Source organism: Balearica regulorum, chromosome 7 (assembly GCF_011004875.1).
Source record: "Balearica regulorum gibbericeps isolate bBalReg1 chromosome 7, bBalReg1.pri, whole genome shotgun sequence".
Taxonomy (NCBI): Eukaryota; Metazoa; Chordata; class Aves; order Gruiformes; family Gruidae; genus Balearica; species Balearica regulorum.
The window spans coordinates 37,377,039-37,399,145 of record NC_046190.1 but is presented as its reverse complement, the minus strand read 5'-3'; the positions used below and the strand labels follow the sequence as shown (position 1 = coordinate 37,399,145).

The window sequence follows — 22,107 nt, the reverse complement described above, 5'->3', positions numbered from 1 at the left end:
AAGCTGAGAGACGTGGGAGACAGCCGTGGAGGATGAGATCTGTTTGATCTTCTGCTACCCAGTTGTCCCTTTGTGCTATTACATACCGAGTTCAGCTCAAACCTCTTTGTCTTGGTGAATCTCAGCTGGCAGAGGCAGATTGGGGATGAAGGGGTCAGTGGATGGGATGTCTTGGAGATCAAACTTGTCTCTGTCCAAGTCTGAGAGCACATGCTCTGGGTCGCCATTGTCATCCCCTGCCTCTAGCATATGTTGATAGTCAACCTTTAAACAGCAGCTCTGGAAGGGCAGAGGAACTTGACATCGAGGCTTTTTCCCCCAAAAAAAGTCCTTATGGGGGCTTAGTGCCAAGGAGAAAGGAGTTATCAGGCTTATTCCTGTAGACCTGTACCCTCCCTCTTCTGTGTTTCATGTGTTAGAAGTTTTAGGGAATAGAAATAAGGCTGATGAGCGTGACTTTGTGATGGACAGCTGTGAAGGAGTTGTGGATGACAGAATTTTGTGACATCTCCAGTTAAAAATGGCATCATCTGACCTCCATGAATAGTTTCATGTCAGGGAATGCTGTAGTTAAGGAGCCACAGCCCAGCGTATACATATGTAAACTGGGAATTTCTAGGCAGGCAGTTGAAATGATTTGGACATCATGTTTGTGATGCCATTCAAAGCTTCTGGCAGCCTGCTTTTGTCTTGGCGTGTGAATGGAAAGGATCACGTGAAGCTTTCAGGTTGCCCCTGCTGTCTCAGAGTTTGGGGAAAAGCTGACATTCAGTTTTTGTCCAGTATCAGCCAAAGATTTGGTAAGAATTCAGAGTGGGATGTTAGTATGGGGGGAAAAAAAAAATCTGAAAAATAGGAATAAGTTATGAGGCCGTGGCATGTGCAGCTTAAAGGAAAGACAGAAGGGAGATATAACTGTCTCAGTAAACATGAGGAGTCACTATAAAGAAGACCGAGGCAAGTAATTTTCATCAATCAGTAATGGCAGAGCAGGTAATGAAAGGCTTAAATGTGCACCAGGGAAAGTTTAGTTTAAATACAAGACAGGTTGAATTTCAGTCCCTTTTTCATTAAGAAGGGAGAATGCTGGTGAGGGGGGTTGGGGGAGTAGTTCACTGTCATGGGTGAGGTACCAAAAGCTGTGCTTTGTGCCTCTATCAGAAGATGCCATAAACACTATTCCTAACTAATTCCTCCCCAGTATGGGCTGCAAAAGCAAGTGGGGAAATCATCCATGCCAGAGAAATCAAACCCGTCCAGTGCTTTGCTCTGAAAGGTGGAGGAAGTCGGGTATCAGCTTGCGGGGTGGTTTAGGGGCCTGAGGATCGTAAGAGCACACGAAGCATCTGCACATCAGCTGTGAAATGCTTGGTGAGGAATCCTGGGGGTGCTAACTGGTGTGCTTCGAGAAGTGATGGGCGCACGGGCCCTTGGGCTCTGTTTCAGTCAACTCCGTACTTGACCTGCATGAGCATGGGAAGACCGTGTCTGGCTGTGTGGTCGTCTCCAACATACCTGTTGGATTGAAATCAAGTGAAAGCACTCAGGCAGCCACTTCTTAAATTGTGTCTTAGCTGTAACTTGGGTCTACTCCATCAGCAGTGACAAGCGAGCAGTTGCAGCGCTACGACTGGCACCGACGCGCTGAGGTTAAGGGCAGTGACACCAAGCAGGTACCCAGCATCAAGCTGAGAACGTCCTGTCGTCAGCGGACCAAAATAGTCAGCGGTCCAGAAACATGCCAGCTTCCCTGGCATGGGTGTGACAATACACATGCGTTGAGGTGCTGCAGCTGCTTGTGAGCACTGCTGGGATGTCACCGGAATGCACAGGAGCAGCTTTGCCATCTCCTCATTTGGGATGGGTGCTTCATGGACTGATTAAGGCAACCATCGCGGTGCCTGGTGAGAAAACACCCACTATGGTATATGCTGCTGCTTTGCTCGTATTTGAACCGGGTGACTTAAGTGTGGCTGATGCAGCAGCTCTGCAGGGGAAGCTGTTTAAGGATTTTATTGGAATTTCTATTTATTGCATCGTTAGTAGCGGTAGAGGGTTTTGCTCTGTAACAACAGGCTGCTTTGGTTTATGAAGCGTGTGTAAATCCACTCCCGAGCTCCCGCAGTGCAGCACGCTGAGCCCTATGCTCATGGAGGCAGCAGAGCCTTTTGTAGGACCCCTGCAAATAGAATCCCAAGAGTGGTATTTTGATTAATTACACTGCCACAAGAGTGTGCGTGTGGAGGTTTGTCCGTACTCTACAAGTCCATAAAGTAGAAGGGATAAGCTTGTTAGTGCAGATGCTTTTGTTCGCGTGCGCACAATTCAGGTAACCAAGAGCCAGGTAAAGCTCAAAAGTTGATGGGCCAGGGGCTGGGAACGTCTGGGTGAAGGTGTTGGCAGTGGGTTAGGTGGGTGATGTACCTGGGCATGTAAATCCACGCTTCGGACCAACACTAGCTCGTTCCCGGCAAGCGCAGCACAAGCGCAGGATTTCGTGCTGAGTTTTGTGCTGTTAGAGAGGTGGGAAAGGCAGGAACAATCTCGGAAGCTTCTGCGGCTTTGTTTTGTTGCTGAGGCGTTTGCAATGTCCCCGTTAGCTGACAAAAATCAAAGCAGATGTTTAGGGCTGCATGTTTTCTATCTTCCCGTGGACCCTCGAGTAGAGTGCCTGCGGGAGCATGGGCAATGTGTTTTATTAATCACAGAAAAAATGAAACCTGTATCGCCCGACAGACTTGCTGTGCTTCCTTGGGTGAGAATGTCAGCCAGCTTCTTAAGCATGACCGAAAATAAATACAAATCAAGTCCTGCGCGAAAACAGCATGCTAAAATTGCTGGTTGGGAAGTTTCCTATGAGCAGTTCTTCTAGCAGGCGTCAGACTTCTACCTTATCCTTCTGCTATATGAACAAATGCATTAGTTCTTTTGCTCTTTTTTTCCCCTTTAAAGCTCCAAAGACAGAGCTGTTCTGTTGCTGCCTGTGCTTCAGCTCCCGCCTTTGCTTGTGTTGGGGCATTAAGGATGTGGGAGCAGGATGCAGGCAGTCCCTTTTCCCTGCGAGGCTGAATCAAACTGCTGCAAACTTATTTTTCGTTGCAAATTGAGTGCCAAGGTCAAGCAGAAACAGCGTAAACTCTAACAGGCAGTGAGAGTGCTATATTTCTTAATAAAATTGTGTATATCAGTTCCATAGAGATTTTTATCTGTGTTTGGTTCCAATACTTGCATTTCCACCATCCTCTGGGTATCTCTGCAGGGGTACTGGGAACTTGTACCGCTTCTGAACTTTGCTCTTTTCTCATTCAGTGAGTGTGTAGGATGGAAAAGCTGCGCCGTTCCTTGTGCTGAGGTACCAGGGCTGTTGTCAAGGGCAGGAATGGCAGGAATGGAGCCAGATCTGGAGAGCAGCAGTGGGAGGTGGCTGCCCATCTCTTCCCCCTCTCCATCCCAGCAGTCAGGCGAGTGCTTCCCTTTAATTTATCAGATGTGTCCTTTCCCCTTAGTATTACTGATTCCTCTCCTCTACATTTCTTTCCTTTCATTCCTCTGCTGCTTGAAATTTCAAAATGCAGATCTTTTCAGAGCTGGCAAGAAGTTATTCTGATTCATGAGGATGAATTTCAGGTGCAGACATCTTTACATAACCTTTTTTTAATTGCTCATTAAAGTGTAACAAGTTGCTGGTGATTGGAATTAATTTTTTTTACCCTTGCAGGCAGCAGTGGCATGCCAAGGTCAATGAAACCTCAAAAGCATCTATCAAACACCTGGTCTGCTGGGATTGCTCTGCCACTGACAGATGTACATTATTAACCTGGCTGTTATATATTCACTTAAGCTGCTCTCGGAGAGCAGAAGGAAAGTATGAAACGGGAAAAGCGTTCGGAAGATTGGATTTTTCTCATGTGAAAATAGCTCCCTTTTCTTTCATATTTTTTTTTAAGATAAAAAAGAGAAGCAAGCTGCCACTGGGAGCATTGGGAGTGTTTTTCCTGACCTAATCCAGCTGTACAACCCATGCTTGAGTCTACAGACTCAAGTAGGCGAGAGAGTTCATGGGCAATTAAATAATTCAGATGGTCTGGCTAGTTTTACGAGGCTCAGAAGTGGTTTCCAAATCTGAGGACTTCGTGATGCTGTCTGCCTGTCCCCGGTGGAGCTGGGACCTCTGGCAGCAGCAGGCAGCATGCCAGCTCAGTGCAGCCGGCGTTGCAGCACATCGGGGCAGGAGCTGCTGCAGCGCTGCAGGCAGGGAGCCTCTCAGCCTCCTCCAGGCATGGGAGGTGGGTCGTGGTGGTCGTGCTTTGCTTCTCTGTACGGGTTATGAAGCTCTGGACTGACTTTCCTTGCACTGCCCAGCGTTGCAGGGTGATGCCCCGAACAGCCTGTGTATGATGGTTCGGGCTGGGTTTGGCACTTCCTCCTCCACGTCCTTCCTGTTTGCATTTCTCCTGCTGTTGGTAGCCCTGATAATCTTTAGAGCTGTTTCTTCAACTGGTTTTTACCAAATAATGCAATTGGGATTTGTTGGTCCCATCCAGTGGCTCTTAGCAGGTTGCCAGTCTGTATCTGGAGCAGTCTGGGTTTCACCTTGCAAAACCCAGGGGTTTAGATCCATGTGCACTGGAACCTTTCAGCGTAATTGACAAAAAATATATTATTTTGAAGCCTTTGATCTTTCCAAACTGTCTTTAGAAACTTTTGCCTCTGTTTCTTTTTTTTGGCTATAACTTGGTGCCTGTGCTAGCACTAGAGCTTCCAAATATATTAAATTTTTTTGGAGGGAGGAAATGCCGGGGTTTAGGAAGATGTACAGTGTTTTCCCTTTTTTTGTCTTCCTCTGTCATAGTTGTATATGCAACTTGAGAAGAGATCCTGGCAGCCTGCTTCTACCAAGCAGTAAACAGAGCCAGTGCTGCAGTAGTTTGCCGATAAATAATGTATTACAGCCTGTCCAATAAAGCTTTGAGCAAATACCACTTTAAAGGGTCATATATTGTGAATCTGAATATTACCCTACAAATCATTATTTTCTAGACCCTTTTGATTCCTTATTACGCTCACTGTGGCTCTCAGAACAGGTCACCTTTTTCAAATACCCGTAAACCTGACAGAATTAGTATTAGCAATATTTCTGCTATTGGTGTGTGTTTAGCCAGCATAAATAAGCTCAAAAATCATCCCTCAACACTTTTCTCTCCATCCAAAAGTCCTTGTAGAATTTTTTTTTTTGCTGTCTCAATTGGAAATAAAAAGTGGCGCGCGCACATTTATTTTTTTAGATGCTTGCTTTGAGATTTTTAGGCAATGTATGGTTTGTTTTTTAGGAGAAACCTTCCTAGAAATTTAAGAGCCTGTTAAAATATAGCTAGGTATTTTGCTAGTATAAGTGTTTAAAGAGGATAGGAATTATATTGCCAGGGTGCCTGGATGCAGCTAGTTTTTGAAGTTCAAGAATATCTACATCAAATTTACAGAAAGTGGGTTTAGGAGTATTTCTGAAAAATAAAACCCTAGTAAGTTGAAGATGCTGATTCTTGCACAGCTGGACTACTATGCCTCGTGGTATTTGTGTTTAATATCCCTTCTAGAACTGGGATGTGACCACACTTCGTATTCTTTCCCGCTGTTTATAGACTAGCGAGTCCACGCAGGAACTCTCAGATGAGCCCGTGCACTGGTGATTACGGGCATAATGGCAGAAAAAGCAGCATGGATTATCCCTTCATCTGTGTGGCTCAGCCGTTGGTATTCCAGTCGCGGGATAAGTCCCAGGAATATAGATTTAAGTCCCAAAGCACAGATTGAGCTGATTTTCCCCATCCCAGGGCTGCTGGAAGGGTTGCACCCTAAAGGTAATCGGCAAACAGCATGGGAGGTGTCGCTGCTTTTTCTTTTGGTGTTGCTTTAGAAGTCAGAGCTGTGTTTTCATCGTGCTGGGTGTTTCCCCTCTCGTGTCGATGGGCTTTGAAGCTCTTGCTGGTTTTGGTTGATCTTAAATGCCGGTTGAACCTATGCCGAGTGCAGCCACTGGAAGAGCATGATGGCTATTTTAACAATCTTTTCCAGCAAACAAAGCGAGCAAAACAAAATAAGCCACCGTTCAGTGTATGGACCAAGAATGCAGTGCCAGGTTAGGAAGGAGAAGAAATCCCACTTCTCAAGCGTGAGGTTTTTACATCCCTTTGTGGCTGTGCGGTGATGCTAAGCCCTCTGTGAGGTTTTTGGTGCTCCAACATCCCTTCCCAGGCAATGGCAGAGCTGGTGTTGCTCTCTTGGGCACAGTTCAGTCTGGTGGCAGCAGTGACAACATGCTGCTCCCTGGTTTTTAAGCAGGTGGTTTTTTTTTTATACTTGCAATCTCTGATTAGACAGGGTTTCAGCACTGGGGTTTTAGGTAGAAATTTCCCATATTGATGCTATTGGTTATGACAAATTTAATGAGGAGGGAGGAGAGTCAGCTGGAATGAGAAGTCTTCCCCTGAGGAGTGTCTGGTACCCAAGCTTGACCCCTTTTTCCCTTGGAAGGGACAATTCAGCCCTTAGCCCGCAACATATGGCACGTTGGGGCTGCAGGACTGTGCTCGTAGAGACACAATGCTCTTCGTACCCTAAAATTTCAGTTTAAATGTCATTTCCTGGTTTTCCCGTTGTTTCTCAGATTGGAAAAGTCTGCGTTTGTGAGGTGGATGGTCAATCTCCATGGTTAAGGAGGACCCAGAGGATGTCCTCCTGCCTGTGCCAGATGGCTCCTTAGCCATCAGAGCTGCTTCATTTCCCAGCAATGAGCCTTCCAGCTGGTGGTGGCAGGAGAGATGAAAGGAAACCAATGTCTGTGTTCAAGAAGTTCCAGCAGGTTCTGGTTTTTGAGTTTTGTTTTCTTTTGTTTTTTGAATAAAGATGTTTCTCGTGGTGGTGTCTCTGAATTGGCTCAGGCTGGATGCTTCTCAGGAGCTGGCATTTGATTTCCTGCAGGAGAAGCTGGACTGAGTTAGTGGGGGAAAAAATAGGGAAGTCTGGAAGCAGAGGGATTATTATGTGTCTTCTTGTTTTATGGTGGATCCTTGTATTGCCTTTCTAGAAAGTTAGGTAGTTGAGGGGATGTGGAAGCAGACAAAAATGTGTTTTTATTTGCTTTCTGCTCTCCTCTCGTGATGAAGCCTTTCCTCCATGCATTGAAGAAAGGGGAGTAGGGTTATTTATTCAGACAGAAGGCTAAGCTAGAAGGAAGCTTACCCACATTTCAGCTTATAGAGGAACAGGAAGATGTTCATCCTGTCTGATGGAGGTTTTTTTGAGGTGGTGGGAGTACTTTACCCATAATCTTAAATACGTGTTGTCATTTAAATGATTGTGGAAGGTATCCTAATGTGGTGTATGGACTGGCTGCTGGGACTGGGCTAGCGAAGCTGGGTCAGGCTGGCAGTGGGAGAGTGAAGTACAGTGCCTCATTCCTCCTGCCTTCTTACCCTCCCATGAACACCTTTGATTTCCTTGCATGTCATGTTGGCTTTTAATGAATTTCAAAATACTGCCTGTTATTATTTTAGGCTAATTTCTTCAGCATCTCGGGCATCCTGGCTTGCGGGAAGAACACTGGAACGCGTTATATTTCATTATGTACTGTATCCTTGCCGGTGTGCAGATGCAGAATCCACTGCTGGCACCAAGTGGCTGTGGGTGGAAGCTGCTCTGGAGGTGTTGGACTCACTGGCTGTCTGTGGTGCGTGCATAGGTTTTTGGGGCTGCAGTTCAGAGGGGGGCAGGACCCCCCCCCCCGTTCCCTCCCCAGTTTCCCTGATGGTGGCTATTCATGCATGGGAGCTGCTCCGTGCCGGCTGGTACTGTGTGATGCCAGCTGAGCGATTGCCTTGGCTGTGCTTTTCCTTTCTTTAAGATATATGAAAGGAAAAAAGGTTGTCAGAGGACTGGTTTGCTCATAATAAATCTCAGTGTGGGATTTGGGTGCTTGGTTTCTTTTCCCCCCGAGTGACTGGAAAAATAATCTGTACAGTAACATCACATGCGTGATGGCAAAGGATCGTGGTTACTTGGGAAAGGATGCTATCTTTCCTGCCTTTTCAAATATCTAGTGGATTTTAACACTTAAGACTGTTTGTAGACTGTGTTTTGAGTACTGAAAGAAGAAAATTACTGTAGGCTTTGCACCCTCCTTCATTTTCAAGTGGAGATGATGGGTGAGCTGTGTTTGGTTGGCCAGAAGACATTCAAGAAGGCAGGAGAGCGCAGAAGTGGTACGTCTGCTCCCAGACAGAGAGTTGGGAAACGGGGTGTCAGTGCTAGCTGGTTTTTTGTTTTGGTTTTGGGTAGGGGGTTTTTTTGTTGTTTTTAAAGCTGAAATCAAGGTTTTTGCGCTCACAAATAATTTTAAGCCAAGTTTCTTTATGAATAAACACGATCGCTAACATATCAGAAAAAAAATAGGCAGAATTCTGTCACCAAAATGTTTCTGCATCATCTTTACATGACATTCCCCACTCATCCCTTCTGTAATTAATTTCAATGTATCTGACATTAGCTTGGAGGCAAGTTTTGAACTTTCTTTACCCATCACCGTGATTTTATTGCTTTTTCCTCAGTTCAGTGGTCATTATACTTGAATTTGGAAACTGGTTGTTGACCAGCTCTTGCTTGCCAGACCCTTTCTAGGCTGGCCTTTGCAATGAACACTGTTGTGAGATAAACCCAGAATAAGAAATGCTAATTCTGTTGTTTTCAGGCTCTTTTTTATTTCTGGTGAGTAATATTTGTATGGTGGTTGGACTTATCACTGCACCTGATGACCACCTGCAGAAATTAAGTCAGAACCAGTTTTGGAGCCTGCGGGGGGGAGGGAGGAATGAGTTGGTTTATTCACAGGGTTTCAGGACGATTTTGTGCTTTGAAGAGATTTGTATAAGGAAGCTCTTTTGTCTCACGCAGTGGGTCTGCTGCAGGTGAGGCCCTTGCTACTGCTGGGATTGAGACTCGGGTAATGGCAGTAGGATGGGCACTCAATCTTCAAAAAATTTTTGCGAGACGCCAAAAATACCGCAAGCATCAGCATCTTAATTGTGCTTCACGTTTTGATACCGCTGCTCAGAGCTGGTGAGATCCTTGTGCTTGAATATTGGAGTTATTTTTAACAGACGCTGTAGAAAGGTTTGCCTCTAGACGGGCTTTCCCTACCTGCCTTGGCTTGTGTCTTTGACAGCCAGTGCAATAGCACTTGTCAATTTTTATTTTCCCCCTGCTACAGAAGAATCCCTGGCACCTGGTCTAGACCGGATCGCCCAAACGCAAAGTTTGCATGTTTTGCATCACCTCTATCCATCCTTTCCTTGCGTGAGTGGTGGTTGAAAGTACCTGCCGAGAAACTTTTGGGCCAGTATGCTTCGTTTTCATACTGTAAAAGGATTAGTGGGTGCCAAGTGGCATCAGAGAACCTTTTGGGGGAAAAATTTGTCATGTGGCTATTTAGATGTATCAGTCCACTGCAGCTTCCCACCAAGGAAATCCCTAAAACCCTGAGGACCAGAAGCTGAATCAGAGGAGAAATAAGCATTTTATTTCCCGTTGCTTATTCTCTAGCTATAAATGCTTACTAATAGGTGCCACCAAATAAAATTGCTTAGTTTATCAGTAATAACCAGGGGGCTTTTAGATGCTGACTTGAGACTCTTGTAAGCATATTTGCTGCTTATGAGATTGATTTGAGATATTTGGACCCGTTTCTTATCCTTTAATAAAAGGTGCTATCTCATGCTCGGCTAAAACTTGAGGTATTTGAAGGCATTTGGTAGAAAAATCTTAGTTTGTGCCTTTGGAGCTGAAATTAGGAATATTATAGTAGTATATATAGTAGAAAATAGCATTGGTGCTGCTTTTGAAACAGTACTGACTCTGAATTTTTGTGTCTCTTGGGTATCATAAAACTTTGTCTCATACTTCAAACATGGCAGAAAGCACTTGCCTCTGCTTTCTAACGAACACATATTTTTCCTCCAAACTATGCTAATAACTAAAAAATATTTACCCTCAACTTGGTATTAGCATGGAAATTGTAACAGCTCGCTTGCAAGCAGCCTAATTGCTACATAGCGTAGCTAAAGAGCACTGTATATTAAAAGCATATATAGCTTGCTTTGTCTTGAGCTCTGCCTACAGAGGGATTGAAAGTAAGGCTGGTGGATCTGCCAGCTTTCATCTCTCCACCTTGATCTCGGTTGGGTGCCTTTTATGTTAGCTGCGTAATTCAGCGCAGAAGAGCATTTGAGGCAGAAATGGTTAATTCACCGAGCAATATAATGTGAAGACAGTGGTACGGAGTTGTTCCCTAGGAGTTTAAAAATTCATTTTGTTGTTAAATGTCATCTTCTGGCTTGTGATCAGCTGCAGTGTAGGTCATATGTTGTCTGGTAAGTTTGAAGGAAATCACATAAAGGATCCTGAATGCTGAGATCTGTGGAAACAAAGTCTGTTGAAGTCTGACGTTGATGTTTCTGGAGCCACAAAGAGGTGGGGAAAAAAGGAAAAAATGAAATCTGCTTTATTGGTCAAGCAGAGATGCGGTGCTCAAACCCAGCACCTCCTGAGTCGGGAGAATTGCTCTTCCCTTTTCCCCTGCAGCGAAAGCCAGGAGAACATTAACTAGTGCTGGAGAGATGGATTAATGGAGAAGACCTTTCTCTGCTGAAAGGCTTGTGGGAGGTTCTGCAGGGGCCTCACAGCAGTGTTCCTAAGGATCTGCAAGGGGCTTAGGACAAGGAGTACTTTCTGGGACAGGGGAAGGTGAGGTCTGGAGACCTCCATGAACCTTCCCATCCTGAATCCACCTCTACAGGGCTTGGAGCAGAGAAGAGCTACAATGAGGCTCAGTTCCTGCAAGATTTTTCTTTCCTGGTTTATTAACCACCAGCCCCCTTTATAGCAATCATGGACTCCTCCTACATATACTTCCTTTGAAGCACACGTGTGTTAGCTCAGTCCCGCACGAATTTTTGATCAATCAGCAAATGTCACTGCAGCAGCCAAATTCTTTGGATGCTTATTCAGATGTCCAAGCTGGAAGTGCCTGTGAAGAACACCTTAGTATTTGTTTTAGCTCGGTTTCAAGTTAAAGTAATCATCCTGCCTTTTCCTGACTTGAGTTCAGCTCTACAAACGCTATTCCCCTGTGAGGTAAAACTAGGAGGGTGAGATACAAAGACTTCTTCCAGAATTTATCCCCAGCATGTGGGGAATATGTTGATTTATTGATGGAGGCAGTGTGGGGGGAAGCGAATATTCAAATGCGTTAGGATTTCTCCTTCAGCAGTGTTTCCTGCAACGTTCATTTTTATTACAGTGCCTTTTTACACTCTTCCCCTGGACGGAGTTTTCATCTCCCTTTTTCTTTTTTCTTTTCCCTTCTAGTTTGAGCGACACGACCCGGTGGAGGGGCGGATCACGGAGCGGCAGTTCGGCAGCATGCTGCTGGCCTACAGTGGGGTGCAATCCAAAAAGCTCACGGTCATGCTGAAGCAGCTCAAGAAGCACTTCCAAGACGGAGAGGTCAGTGGCGTTCACAGCAAATTCAGGAAATTGCGGTGGGGGCAGCTATCCCGCACAGTGCTGAGAAATGAGTAATCTCCATCTTCTCGAGAAAAGCACCCGCACCTTGTTAAGCAGTGTGGGAAGATACGCTGACTTTGCAGGTGATAAATACTTTGCCAGCAGCAAGGGGATGGAAGAGGTGGTAGTGCAGCGGTCAGTTCCCGGATTGGGGTGTAGGTTTTGTCCCTATTAAAATGGATGCTGCAATTAAAACAAAACAAAAAAAAAACCTTCTGTTTGCTGAACAGCACGCTGGGTCTGGAGCCAGAATAAATATTGAAGACGTTTTTCTAGTTACTGACTCGACCTTGAATTAATTAGCTGCTGGCACTGGGCAGTTTATTATTTAGTTATGAACTTATGTGAAAAATTATTTTAATTACTGGTGATTTAGAGAGGAACAAGGTTGCAGATCCTACACACTCATTAATTTAGTGAGAGACCTTGAAATAAGACATCCGTACTGAAAGGACGTGCTTTATCAGGTAAGGCAAGTATGGGCCACCAAATTATTTCAGTATTAGAATTTCATGTCTGCTTCTATAAAGATGGATTGTTCTTTTATTAACTAGGTTATAAACAAGCAATTTGCCAAAATGAGAATGGATGGAAAGCTTTTGCCTGTGTGTTGGGTTGGTCTGACTGTTTTAGAGCCACTTTCTCCGAACATCAGAACTGGTGTTTATTTCTTAACTGGTTTAGATGGACAGTGTGTTATAAAACACAAGTGTTGGCCAGGGTCTAGTCTGGTTTTGTCCCTTTTTGGTGCCTTAACTGGATTCCTGTGATGCACAGGAATTCTCAGTTAATATGAAGCCACTCCAGTTACACTTCCCCGCCCCCCCCAATATTCTCCCTCTTTTGGTAGTTCTGGAGTAGAATTTAGGTGTACTGAAGCAGCGGGGCACGTAGACTAATAGGTCTCTATTAACTGCAAATAATGCCAAAAAAGTTTATAAATGCTCAGAGTTGCGTTGCTGCCAGAGGAACCATGGTATTTGCAGCTTCTCGTGACCCTGAAGTGCCAGAAAAAGCAGGTTTTTTGCAGATTCCCTCATGTTATGAAAGACACTAGGCTCAGTATTTAATAGGCTGTTAGCAATAGATGGTCTCAATGTGTTATTGGAGCTGAGACGCGTCGCTTGTTAGTATTTGGAAATCTCACTCCTCAAGCTCTTTGTTGCCGGCTTAAATAAGACCATTGATGTTTCCAGGGTTGCAGTTTTGTGTCCATTTATTTGATCTTCGAGCAAGACACTGCAGATTTGGCTTTTCCAATACCTCTGCTCCTCTTGAGTTTTAATAGGGATTATTTGATTTTTTTGTGGCAAAAAATGCTTAACTGTGGTGTGTATCTAGCAGAAAATACCAGCTCTGTTGTTACATTCCCAAACTGCCGATTCTTTTGCTGTGATTTGGGGTTTTATATATATATATAAAAAAAATTGAATGGTAGCTGGGTGTATGAGAAATTAGGCAGAGGGAACTTATTTTGGAAGATTTCTTACAGCAGATGTTTCCTTCCTTCCGTGCATAAGCCAAGACCCTGACATCTGTGGCAGAGGAAGAACTTTTTGCTTCTACCTTATTCCTCATCTCCAAATCGGCCAGATTGTGTTTCGAGTTGCAAATAACCGGATTCAGAGCAAGTCTTTTTCTTTATTCCAAGGACTTTCAAGGAGAGAAATTGGGGAATAGCACAAAAAATGATTATTTGCAAGAAACAGAATTGGTGGAAAACACATGATTCCTTAGACTAGGGGGAATGAAACACCCAAAATCCTAAAATGAGATGGCCTCTCTGTTAACAAGTACAAGGTATTTAATGGTTTAGGGAGATGTAAAGGATGCCAGAAGCGCCACCTGCTTTGCACTGGAGGCAGATAAGCCTTTTTAGCAGGCAGGGCAGCTCAAAGTCAATGCTTACGCAGAGCTAGAGAATTCAGGCACTGAAATCCTCCACTTCAGCAGGTTTTAGCTCACACGGAATCCAGCCTCATGCCTAACTTTCCATTGTCTTTCATGCAAGAGAACCTTTTCTTGAAAGTTTGTGGGGTTTTGGTTTTTTCTCCTGGGGTATTTTAGAAGACCATATCCTTTGCAGGTTTGCGTGCAGCACTTTGTATCTAAATACACTTACGTACTTGTATTGCATCACCCTGGTTTTACGTAGCTTAACTTTCCCCATCTCTTAAGCAATAGGTCTGCCGTGACCAGAACTGCGTTAACTGCCTTTCGAGCTTTCTGGATAACTTAGGGATGTGCTTGCAAAGTCGTCTTGTAAATGAACGGAGTATTAAGCCAGAGAACGTTCTCCCACTTGAAACCGCAGAGGCTCGACACCGGCGTTGCTTCTTCCTCTGTGTTCGTGACCCAGGCATTTGCAGAGCAAGCAGCTGCTTCGGTCGGGCTCTGCTTTACTCCCGTCGTGTAAAAAGGGAGCGGAGCCAGTGCTATCCACTGCTCTCCTTTCGGTTCCCTGACCTCGCAGAGACATTAAAGCCACCCAGCTGCTTTATTTAGCCTGTGATACTTTCCAGTCACTGAACGCCTTGTTGGTCAGAGCGGTTTTACAATGCAAATGTGTTTTGCAGGAGGAATTTTTCTCCAAATCCCTTTTTTCAGACTTCACTAGCCTACTTTTATAGCAACCTAGTATCATGATGTGCACAGTTTACTAACCTGTTCTAACTGCCCTCTGTACCAAACTAATAAGGGCTTTGACTTGCTTTCCAAAGAAAGTGGGAGTAAAATGATTTTAATAGTATGATGCTGGGAGGGGATGGCAGTAGTTGTACCAAACCCACCTGGCAAACTTACCTTGGAAATACGATTTACCTTGTGAGTGCTTTTTTAATGAAATCTGCCAAACATTGTCTTTATTGTCTGATGCGATTACTTTTTCTGTGTGAGGCAACGCTGGCAGCCTCCAAAATGTTAAAGCTCTGGTTTTAATCTAACTTTTAGCCTTTTTCCAACACTTATTCTATGTTCCTGCTTTTGGGGACAGCATGTTTTCTTGTATTAATTGATAATCTGAGCTCATTTTTATTTTTCTTAAGGAAAAAAGAGCTGCCACTCTCTACTTTGTTTAAAATTACTTACGATCCTCCCCCTCAGGTTTCACTTACACAGCTGCTTTTCTCCTAGTAAAAATGGACTTGACTTGTCAGTAGTATTTACAAGCAAGGTATTTGGTTTATGTTTCCCTAATAGCTAGAAAACCAAGCTGACTTTTCAAAAATTAGCGATTCAGGTTGAGATGGCAGAGGGTGGGAGCGAGGCGGGATTCTCCCCGGCTAAATCCCAGGTTCCCAGGTGAAAAGCCCTAGCTTTTGCAGAAGGTGTTTGAGCTGTTGTAAGATGCATGTTGCAAGCAGATAGGTGTTTCTGGAGTCTGTCTGCTTATGTATCACGTGTATTACTTAAAAGATTAAAGGAGTCAGGCTTATGAATCGACAGCTAGATTTACAAAAGCCTTGAAAGAAGCAATCGTCCAGATCCCATAATTGCTGCCCTAGTGCTCTCCAGATATGCAATTCCTTGTGATTCCAAATCAACGCAAGCCTTTATTATAAAATGGAAATGTCTGTTAGTGTCTTTCAGTGAAGCCGTGAATAACTTTTGAGGAGCTGGGCAGCACTGACAAACACATCGACGGGGAATAGATAAATTCCCGCACTCAGCCTTCTGCCTGATGAAGGTGATCATTCATCTGTCAACTTGTCGGTGCAATCCGGAGGCTGTCCCAGTCTCTGGTTTTATTTTTGTAGCTGGAAAGGAGCCAGTGCTGATGCCAGCCTCAACTACAGGATTCATCATTAAAATACTAAATTTCGTAATACCGATGGCACTTTTGCTACAGAGGTTCAGTGTCTCTACCAAGGTGAAAGCACAGATTTATAGGGTACCGCTATGATTGCTTATGCTTTTTCAGCTGGCGAAAGGACCACGAGTTTACACCATATAAGCATGTAAACCTTCCCTGTTACCCGCAGAAGCAATAGCAACTGTGCTGTTGGTACTAAATAAGGACATCAATGCTGTTTGGCCTTGACATCTGCCATTTCGTGGTGGAAAATACAAAGTTTAGGGATCTCTGCTTAGAATAGCTGCTGGGATGCCTTGTGGCCACTACTGCAAATGTCAGATGTCCCAGAGCAGATAGATCTTTTCTCCTCTAGATCTGTTGTATAAACCAGAGGAATCTTTGCAGTACTTCCTGCAGAAGTACCTAATTTATTTTTTTTTGCTAGGACAGTATTTTATTTAATTCTGCCATGCATCTTTTAGCATATGGCTTGGGAAGTGGAGCAGATACATGTTTAAAGAAAGATCCCTGTATTGGGGATTTTTGTCAGATCCATTATCTCTGTGTGCGTTTTGCTACCTCATCCTTTTTGGTCCGGATCCGTGAATCCAGGGCTGACAAATCCTGCTGTTGCATTTGTCAGTGTGCATGCTGTGCAACGGTGCAGCAGCGGTGCGTTGCCACGTTCTCGGTTACAGCGGAGATAGGAACAAGCTGAAATACTTCTCAGTAATTTACAAATTTTCTGTAACTCTTCTGCTTCCAACTCTAGATTGAAAGATTTTTAAAAAAAAAAAAAAGAAAGAAAAAAAAGTGCTTTTTCTTTTTAAAAAAAAAAGATAGGTAGCTTGTTCCCTAATGAGTGGTTGTTAGGAAGCAGTTGAGCAGGGTTACAATGGATCATATAAATTTATATTTGACAGTACAAGCTGAATGTGTGCTCTTCTATCCAGACCATGAAACCGTGCCGTGTTATGCAGTTGGGATTTTTAGTGCCATGGTATATCAGTCTGTTGTGCGAGACAGGATAGGAGGAGCCTGAACCTGAATGTCTGACGAGCTGATTTATCTCTTCCAGGGAGGAAGGCTGAGTGGTTATGACTGCAGTGATGCTTTACCTCCATAGGCTCGGGGCCGTGGCTGTGGTGGGGGCGTTTGGAGGCTGCAGCTCTTGGCCCAACACTGATGCAGTCGTGCTGGTGCGAAACGGGTCGATAAAATCAGGTGTTGCATAGTGTAACCGGGTGGGGGTCCCGGAGCTGTGTTCGTCGGCAGTGGCTCTCCCGGCGTGCTCATCACCAGTGGGATCGGCACGGAGGGGAGCATGTCACTTATCCCCTGCCCGCCCGTCGGCGCTGCTGGGATGCAGCAGTGTCGGTGCATGGGGATCGCAGGATGCCTTCCCGTGGCTATCGGGTGCGTGGCTGTAGACGCTGCGCCAGTAAGTAGAGCAGACGGTGATCCAGCTCCTCAGCCGTCCTGCCACCGGCGGCAAAGCTAATTGGGGCACGTGTATATGTGCTGTGGTTTGCAGCTTCTCCTTCTGTGACACTGGGTAAGACACGGATCCCCCCAGGGATCCCCAAATCCGTTGGGAGAGATCGCGCAGTGCATAAACTATTTCTTTATTGCATTTGCGAGTTTGCAGGCCTAAAAAATAGATATTTATAAATGCTCAGGTGCCAAGGTAGAAGTGTTTGGAGTGTGCGGATGAATTCTCCTCTGGCTACAGCTTTGTGCCGATGAGTGACTTTGTTGTTCATAATCCAGGTAGTGTCACCATCTCCTTTTGCCATCACCATAAGACAGTCTTTTCTCTGTCCTAGGGGCTGACGTTTGAGGAGGTGGAGAGCTTCTTCACTTTTCTGAAGAACATAAATGACGTGGACACGGCTTTGAGCTTCTACCACATGGCTGGAGCTTCGCTTGATAAAGGTATTAAAACTGGCGAGACGGACAGGCGCTGAAAGCCTGAGGGAGCGTGACTCATGCTGTGTCTTTGGAGTTGGGAAGATGTGGAACGAGCCCAGGCTGACAGGTTAAAACTGTACTGAAATCGCAGTTCCTCCCCGTAATGAGAGGTTTTAACTTGCTACGTCCACGGATAAAGAGGGATTTCAGGTTTTATACTTCCCCAAGTTTTAGACAGAGGGGGGAAAAAAGGCTGAACTGTATAGCTTGAATAGATTAGGAAGCGGTGATTTCATGGGGACCTATTCATAAGCAGTGATATCTTCAGCAGCGCTATTTAGGCCTGATGCGTGCAGAGGCAAGATGACCTAGTGAGTATGTCACAGGCTCTGGTACCAGGGCCCAGGCACACCAGTGTTTTGTCATCCCCATCTTCTGAAGTGACATTTTCTCTCCTTTTACGAACTACTTGAAAAATTATGATTGGCAAAGATGCAGCAGAGGCGCCAACCAGCAGTGGAGCTGATGGAAGGAATGTTTCAACCCTTGTTTTGTTTCAACTGTGCGTAAAAATAAGAGCTGTATGGGCAGATGCTGCGTTTCTGATCTGAAGTCCAAGTAATGGGAAGCACCTTTGGAGCTCCCTGGTGTGCTGGAAGGAAGGAGGAGGGAGCACTGGAACCCCACTGGGGTCCTGAACTGAGCATTAAAGTCTGTCCAGAGTGCGCTTTCTTCAGATATCCCATAGTCCGGAGGCTGCATGTGGCTGGAGGAGCTGGCTGAATAAACCCCAGAGCTGATGTTTCCTGGGGACCTTGGTAATAGTGTGGTTTATTGATGAGATCAAGCCACCATATCCTTCTTCATCTCATCGCATTTCCTTTTCTGAGCTAATCCTTATCAGGTATATTCTTAGATCTGACACACTGATTTAAAAAAAAAAAAAAAAAGTCCAGCTCTGTCACATGTGCTTTTCTTCTGTAGATCTTTTTTTTAAGAGTTGGGTTTTTTTAAACACTCAAACTGGGGATAAAAAAAAACCCCAATGGCAAACTCATTAAAAGTTTCTTAGGCTAAGTGGAAACTCTTGTCTACTAGAAAGTTAAAGCTGATGCATTTAGGCAGCTGCAAAATTAAATGTTTCAAAAGTAAGCTATTCTTCCAACAGCTGCTGTAGTGGGAGTATTAAGACATTAATAGGTTTTTGGGCAGTGGAATTACAAAGGAAGTCAAACGTGTCGTCTCTTCTTGCCTGTGTCAACAGCCCTCCTCATCTTGGATTTTTTTTTTGGGGGGGGGGGGAGGGGGGAAAATTGTCTGTACTCTTTGGTTTGGATCACCGTGATCTTAAGACTTTCAGTTAAAAGAACCTGATAGGGGTTTTTTTCCATTTAAAAGTAACAAGGAGCAGGAAACACCATGTACGAAATCAGATGTGCTGCTGCTGCCGCACAGAGCCCTTTCTGCAGCGTCCCACGAGGAACTAATAGCCCAGCAAATCCAATTTACTCGGTGTCTACAGTAAATTAGCAATTGCCCAGTCGTGGAATATGTATTTGTGGAGTATTTGGGTCCGCACGCAGTTGGTAAATCAGTGTGATTGCTGTTTAATTATGTGTGATTAATGAGCTTTTGCTGGAGCCGCAGCCGTTGAGCTGGGAGTCCTTTGCCAGGAGTAAGAAACCTTGGGCAGGCTCGGTGGTGTGCAGGGCACAGCTTCAAACCACTCGTGGGCTCGGCTCTCCCCGGACCCCCATCCCTGCCCGCAGCATCCCAGCTGTCAGGAGAGATTTTCCTGGGCACAGACAGGAGAGGAAGGAGGGTTATCCAGCAAATCCCTTCTTGGCCTGTGTCTGGTAGCTGACATGAATCACCCTTCGTGTCCGTCTGCTGCTCAACCCAGAGATGCTCCTGTGTATGAAAAGAGCATTTTGCTGCGGTCCTAACGAAGGTGCAAAGCAAGCTGCGGTGATAACGCCTGGGTTTTGCAGCAGGGATATGTATGCTCCCAAGCTTAAATTGCCTATGTATTACCCGTTTCCATACGTGTGCATGCCGAGTCTGGATATTGCACCCACAAATCGCGTAAGAAATAAATGGGGTGTATTCTTCCAAAAGCCAAACTCTTACAAGGTTGCTTATTAAAAACCAACAAATGTAAAAATTAGTCATCGTATTGGGGGGGGGGGGGGGGGGGGAAGAGGATAGTTTGTACATCAGATAAATTGCTGCTAACCTAATGTAATTATCATTTTAGAAGTGCTGTTTAAAATCAAAGAGGAAAAAAATGAATGGGATCGCACTAAACAGCCATAGCTTGGCAACCCATTCTGCGTGTTGAATTAAAGCAGCCTCTTCATCTAAAAAGAATCATAAACCTACATTTTAATGACCCATAGAATAACACACAGATGATTTGTTAGTCCATCTTTCAGTTTACCAGAAACATAATAGCCGTCATTCTCTTAAATCATAAGCATTATTTAGAAAACTTTCCCAGCCTGGGCTTACAGCTGGCAGCAGGACAGGAGCCAAATTCATCACTTCTTCCCCTTTCGAGGCAAGGGTGTGAAATGCACTTTTTTTTGGCACCGGCCCGACTTTCCAAGCAGCCGTTCTGCTGGCACCGGCACAGAGGCACGGTATAACTCCTTTGTGTTTTAGGGCAAGGCACAGACACGCTTTGCTAGAGATGGGCAAGGGGAGATGGCCGAGCCCGCTGCTCGCTTGGCCAGCTCGGAAGATCGTTTTGTTTGAAGTATGGAGCTTGAAACGGCTGCAGGCTTGACAGGGAATTTGGAAGGAGGTAGAGGTGAGTTTTGAGTGCAGGATGTATTTGTCGTCGAATTGCTGCTTGTTTTAATCTGCCCTCAGATCTGGATGAAAGAAGTCAGTCCCGCACGGAGGCACAGCTCAGATGATTCTTCTGGAGTTACGGCACGTAGTTAACACTGGTAGTTGGGTGGTGAGGACTTCTGCAGGGTAGGGGAGGTTGGCAGGGATCTCTAGAGGCCCTCCAGTCCAACAGGGTCACCTACAGTCAGGTTTTGGATGTCTCCAAGGATGGAGATGCCACAGGCTCTCTGGGCACATAAGAAAGCCTGGACGAGTATTTGTGATAGTTTGTGAGAAGGAGAAGAGTCGAGCGATCAAATCTGGTGTCCTGCAGAGGCAAGTCAGGGTTGTGCCTTGTCACCTTTGCTGCCCTCGCACCAGTCCGATGACGTGCGTGTGTGCGTCCATCCTGATGGAGAAGGGATAGTGGAAGCACTTGGCACAGTGTCGTCAAGCAGGAGGGGTCTGGAGCACAATTATTACCATGCGGTGTTTGCTGAGCAGTGATGTAACAAGTTGTTGGGTAAAGCTCCGACACAGCAGCGGATGCCTGGCCAGAAGGCTTCAAGAAATCATCTCGGTAACCCTGAGGAGAAGCTCTCCATAGATCAACAGCCCCTAGAAGATGCTGAACACCTTTCAGTTTTGAAACCACTTCCTGTGCTGGAATCTCCTTTCTTGTTTATGATTGCAAATATTACATAAACAGTGGATCGGCTCTGCCTTTGGTCTGGTAGCTCCGCTTTTTCCCCAGAAGCATGATCTTTGTGACTTTCCGTCATGCTCCCTTTGATGTCAAAACAGTTTCTACTCAGCGGCAGGGCTGTAGCCTCGCATTTTGAGAAGAAAAAGAAAAATGTGCTGTGTCACAGGATTGCGTGGGTTTGTACATCTCTCTTCCGGATGGATATTTCGGTACGTAAACGTGGAAATGATTTGAGACAAGTTAAATAAATTTTTGCTAGCTATACTGTCAATGATGGCATCCAACCTTTCCAACTGGGATGCTTGAAATGAAACGTGCGTATCAACATGAGACCTTACGTAGCCTGATTTCTGAGAGCCCAAAATACACATGTCCTGCCTCTGCAGCCTGGGACACGAAGGCAGCAGCCCAGCTGCCCATTATTTTGGCCAAATGTGTGATTAATCTCAAGATGGAGGGGAAAAAAAAGTGAAGTTTGCCATCTGGCTAGGCTCTTGCCCATAGAAAAGCCCTGTTTGTGAGCGCTCGGTGAGGTGTTACTCATGGTGCAGTCCTGGGAATTGGAGTAAAAAGAAAAATAACAGTGTCAGACACTAAACTTGCATGAAATAACTCAGATGGCTCATTAAAGAAACCTGTGGGAGACGCTAATACTTGGAATTTTAAAAGCCGTGGCGCTTTTCAAGCTAGAAGCATGGAACTCATTTTCGGTGGTATAAAATCCAGGAGACTTTCCCGTGTAGAGATAGATGCAGCCATCCCAAACCCCCAAATCTGGACAAGCTTTGTTTTAGGAGATGTTTCCCCAGCCAGCACCTATTTCCTTTTGTGAAATGGTGAAAAAATGACGCTGGGAGGTTTACTTCAATTTTATTTACCTCACCGAGATACCTTGTAGTCTGGAGTGCGTGCGTCAAAGTGGAAAGCAGAGATGCTTTCCCCTTCCTTTATGACTCCTTAAAAACCAACAAAATCGTTCCCGGGCACAGCACAGTCACGCAGCCCCTGTGAAATAAGATTTCTGCAGAATTTTTGCATTGAGCAAGAACAACGTCATGGAGGTGATGCTCATGCCGTTGGATGAATAAGAGAGGAAGCAGTAACTGGTGGCCATAAGTACAAATTACAGCTGGTAAGACTGTGGCCGTGAAAAATAAATGAGCACACGTCGAAGAGGGAGGGATCAGGTGACACTTTAGAGATGGAAGGAGGAAGGTGAAAATTCAGCAGAAAAACATGACTTTTA

The 22,107-nt window shown here is 45.1% G+C and overlaps 1 protein-coding gene across 6 annotated transcripts in view; it reads left to right on the top strand.

Annotated features, from left to right (window-relative positions):
* The window catches only part of MICU1 (mitochondrial calcium uptake 1), a 104,051-nt gene that overhangs the window by 76,342 nt on the left and 5,602 nt on the right, over nucleotides 1-22,107 (top strand). For all 6 annotated transcript variants that reach the window (XM_075758985.1, XM_075758984.1, XM_075758981.1 and 3 more), the window contains 2 exons: nucleotides 11,419-11,556; nucleotides 17,236-17,344. In XM_075758985.1, the coding sequence (XP_075615100.1) occupies nucleotides 11,419-11,556; nucleotides 17,236-17,344 (247 nt within the window). The remainder of the gene's footprint in view (nucleotides 1-11,418; nucleotides 11,557-17,235; nucleotides 17,345-22,107) is intronic.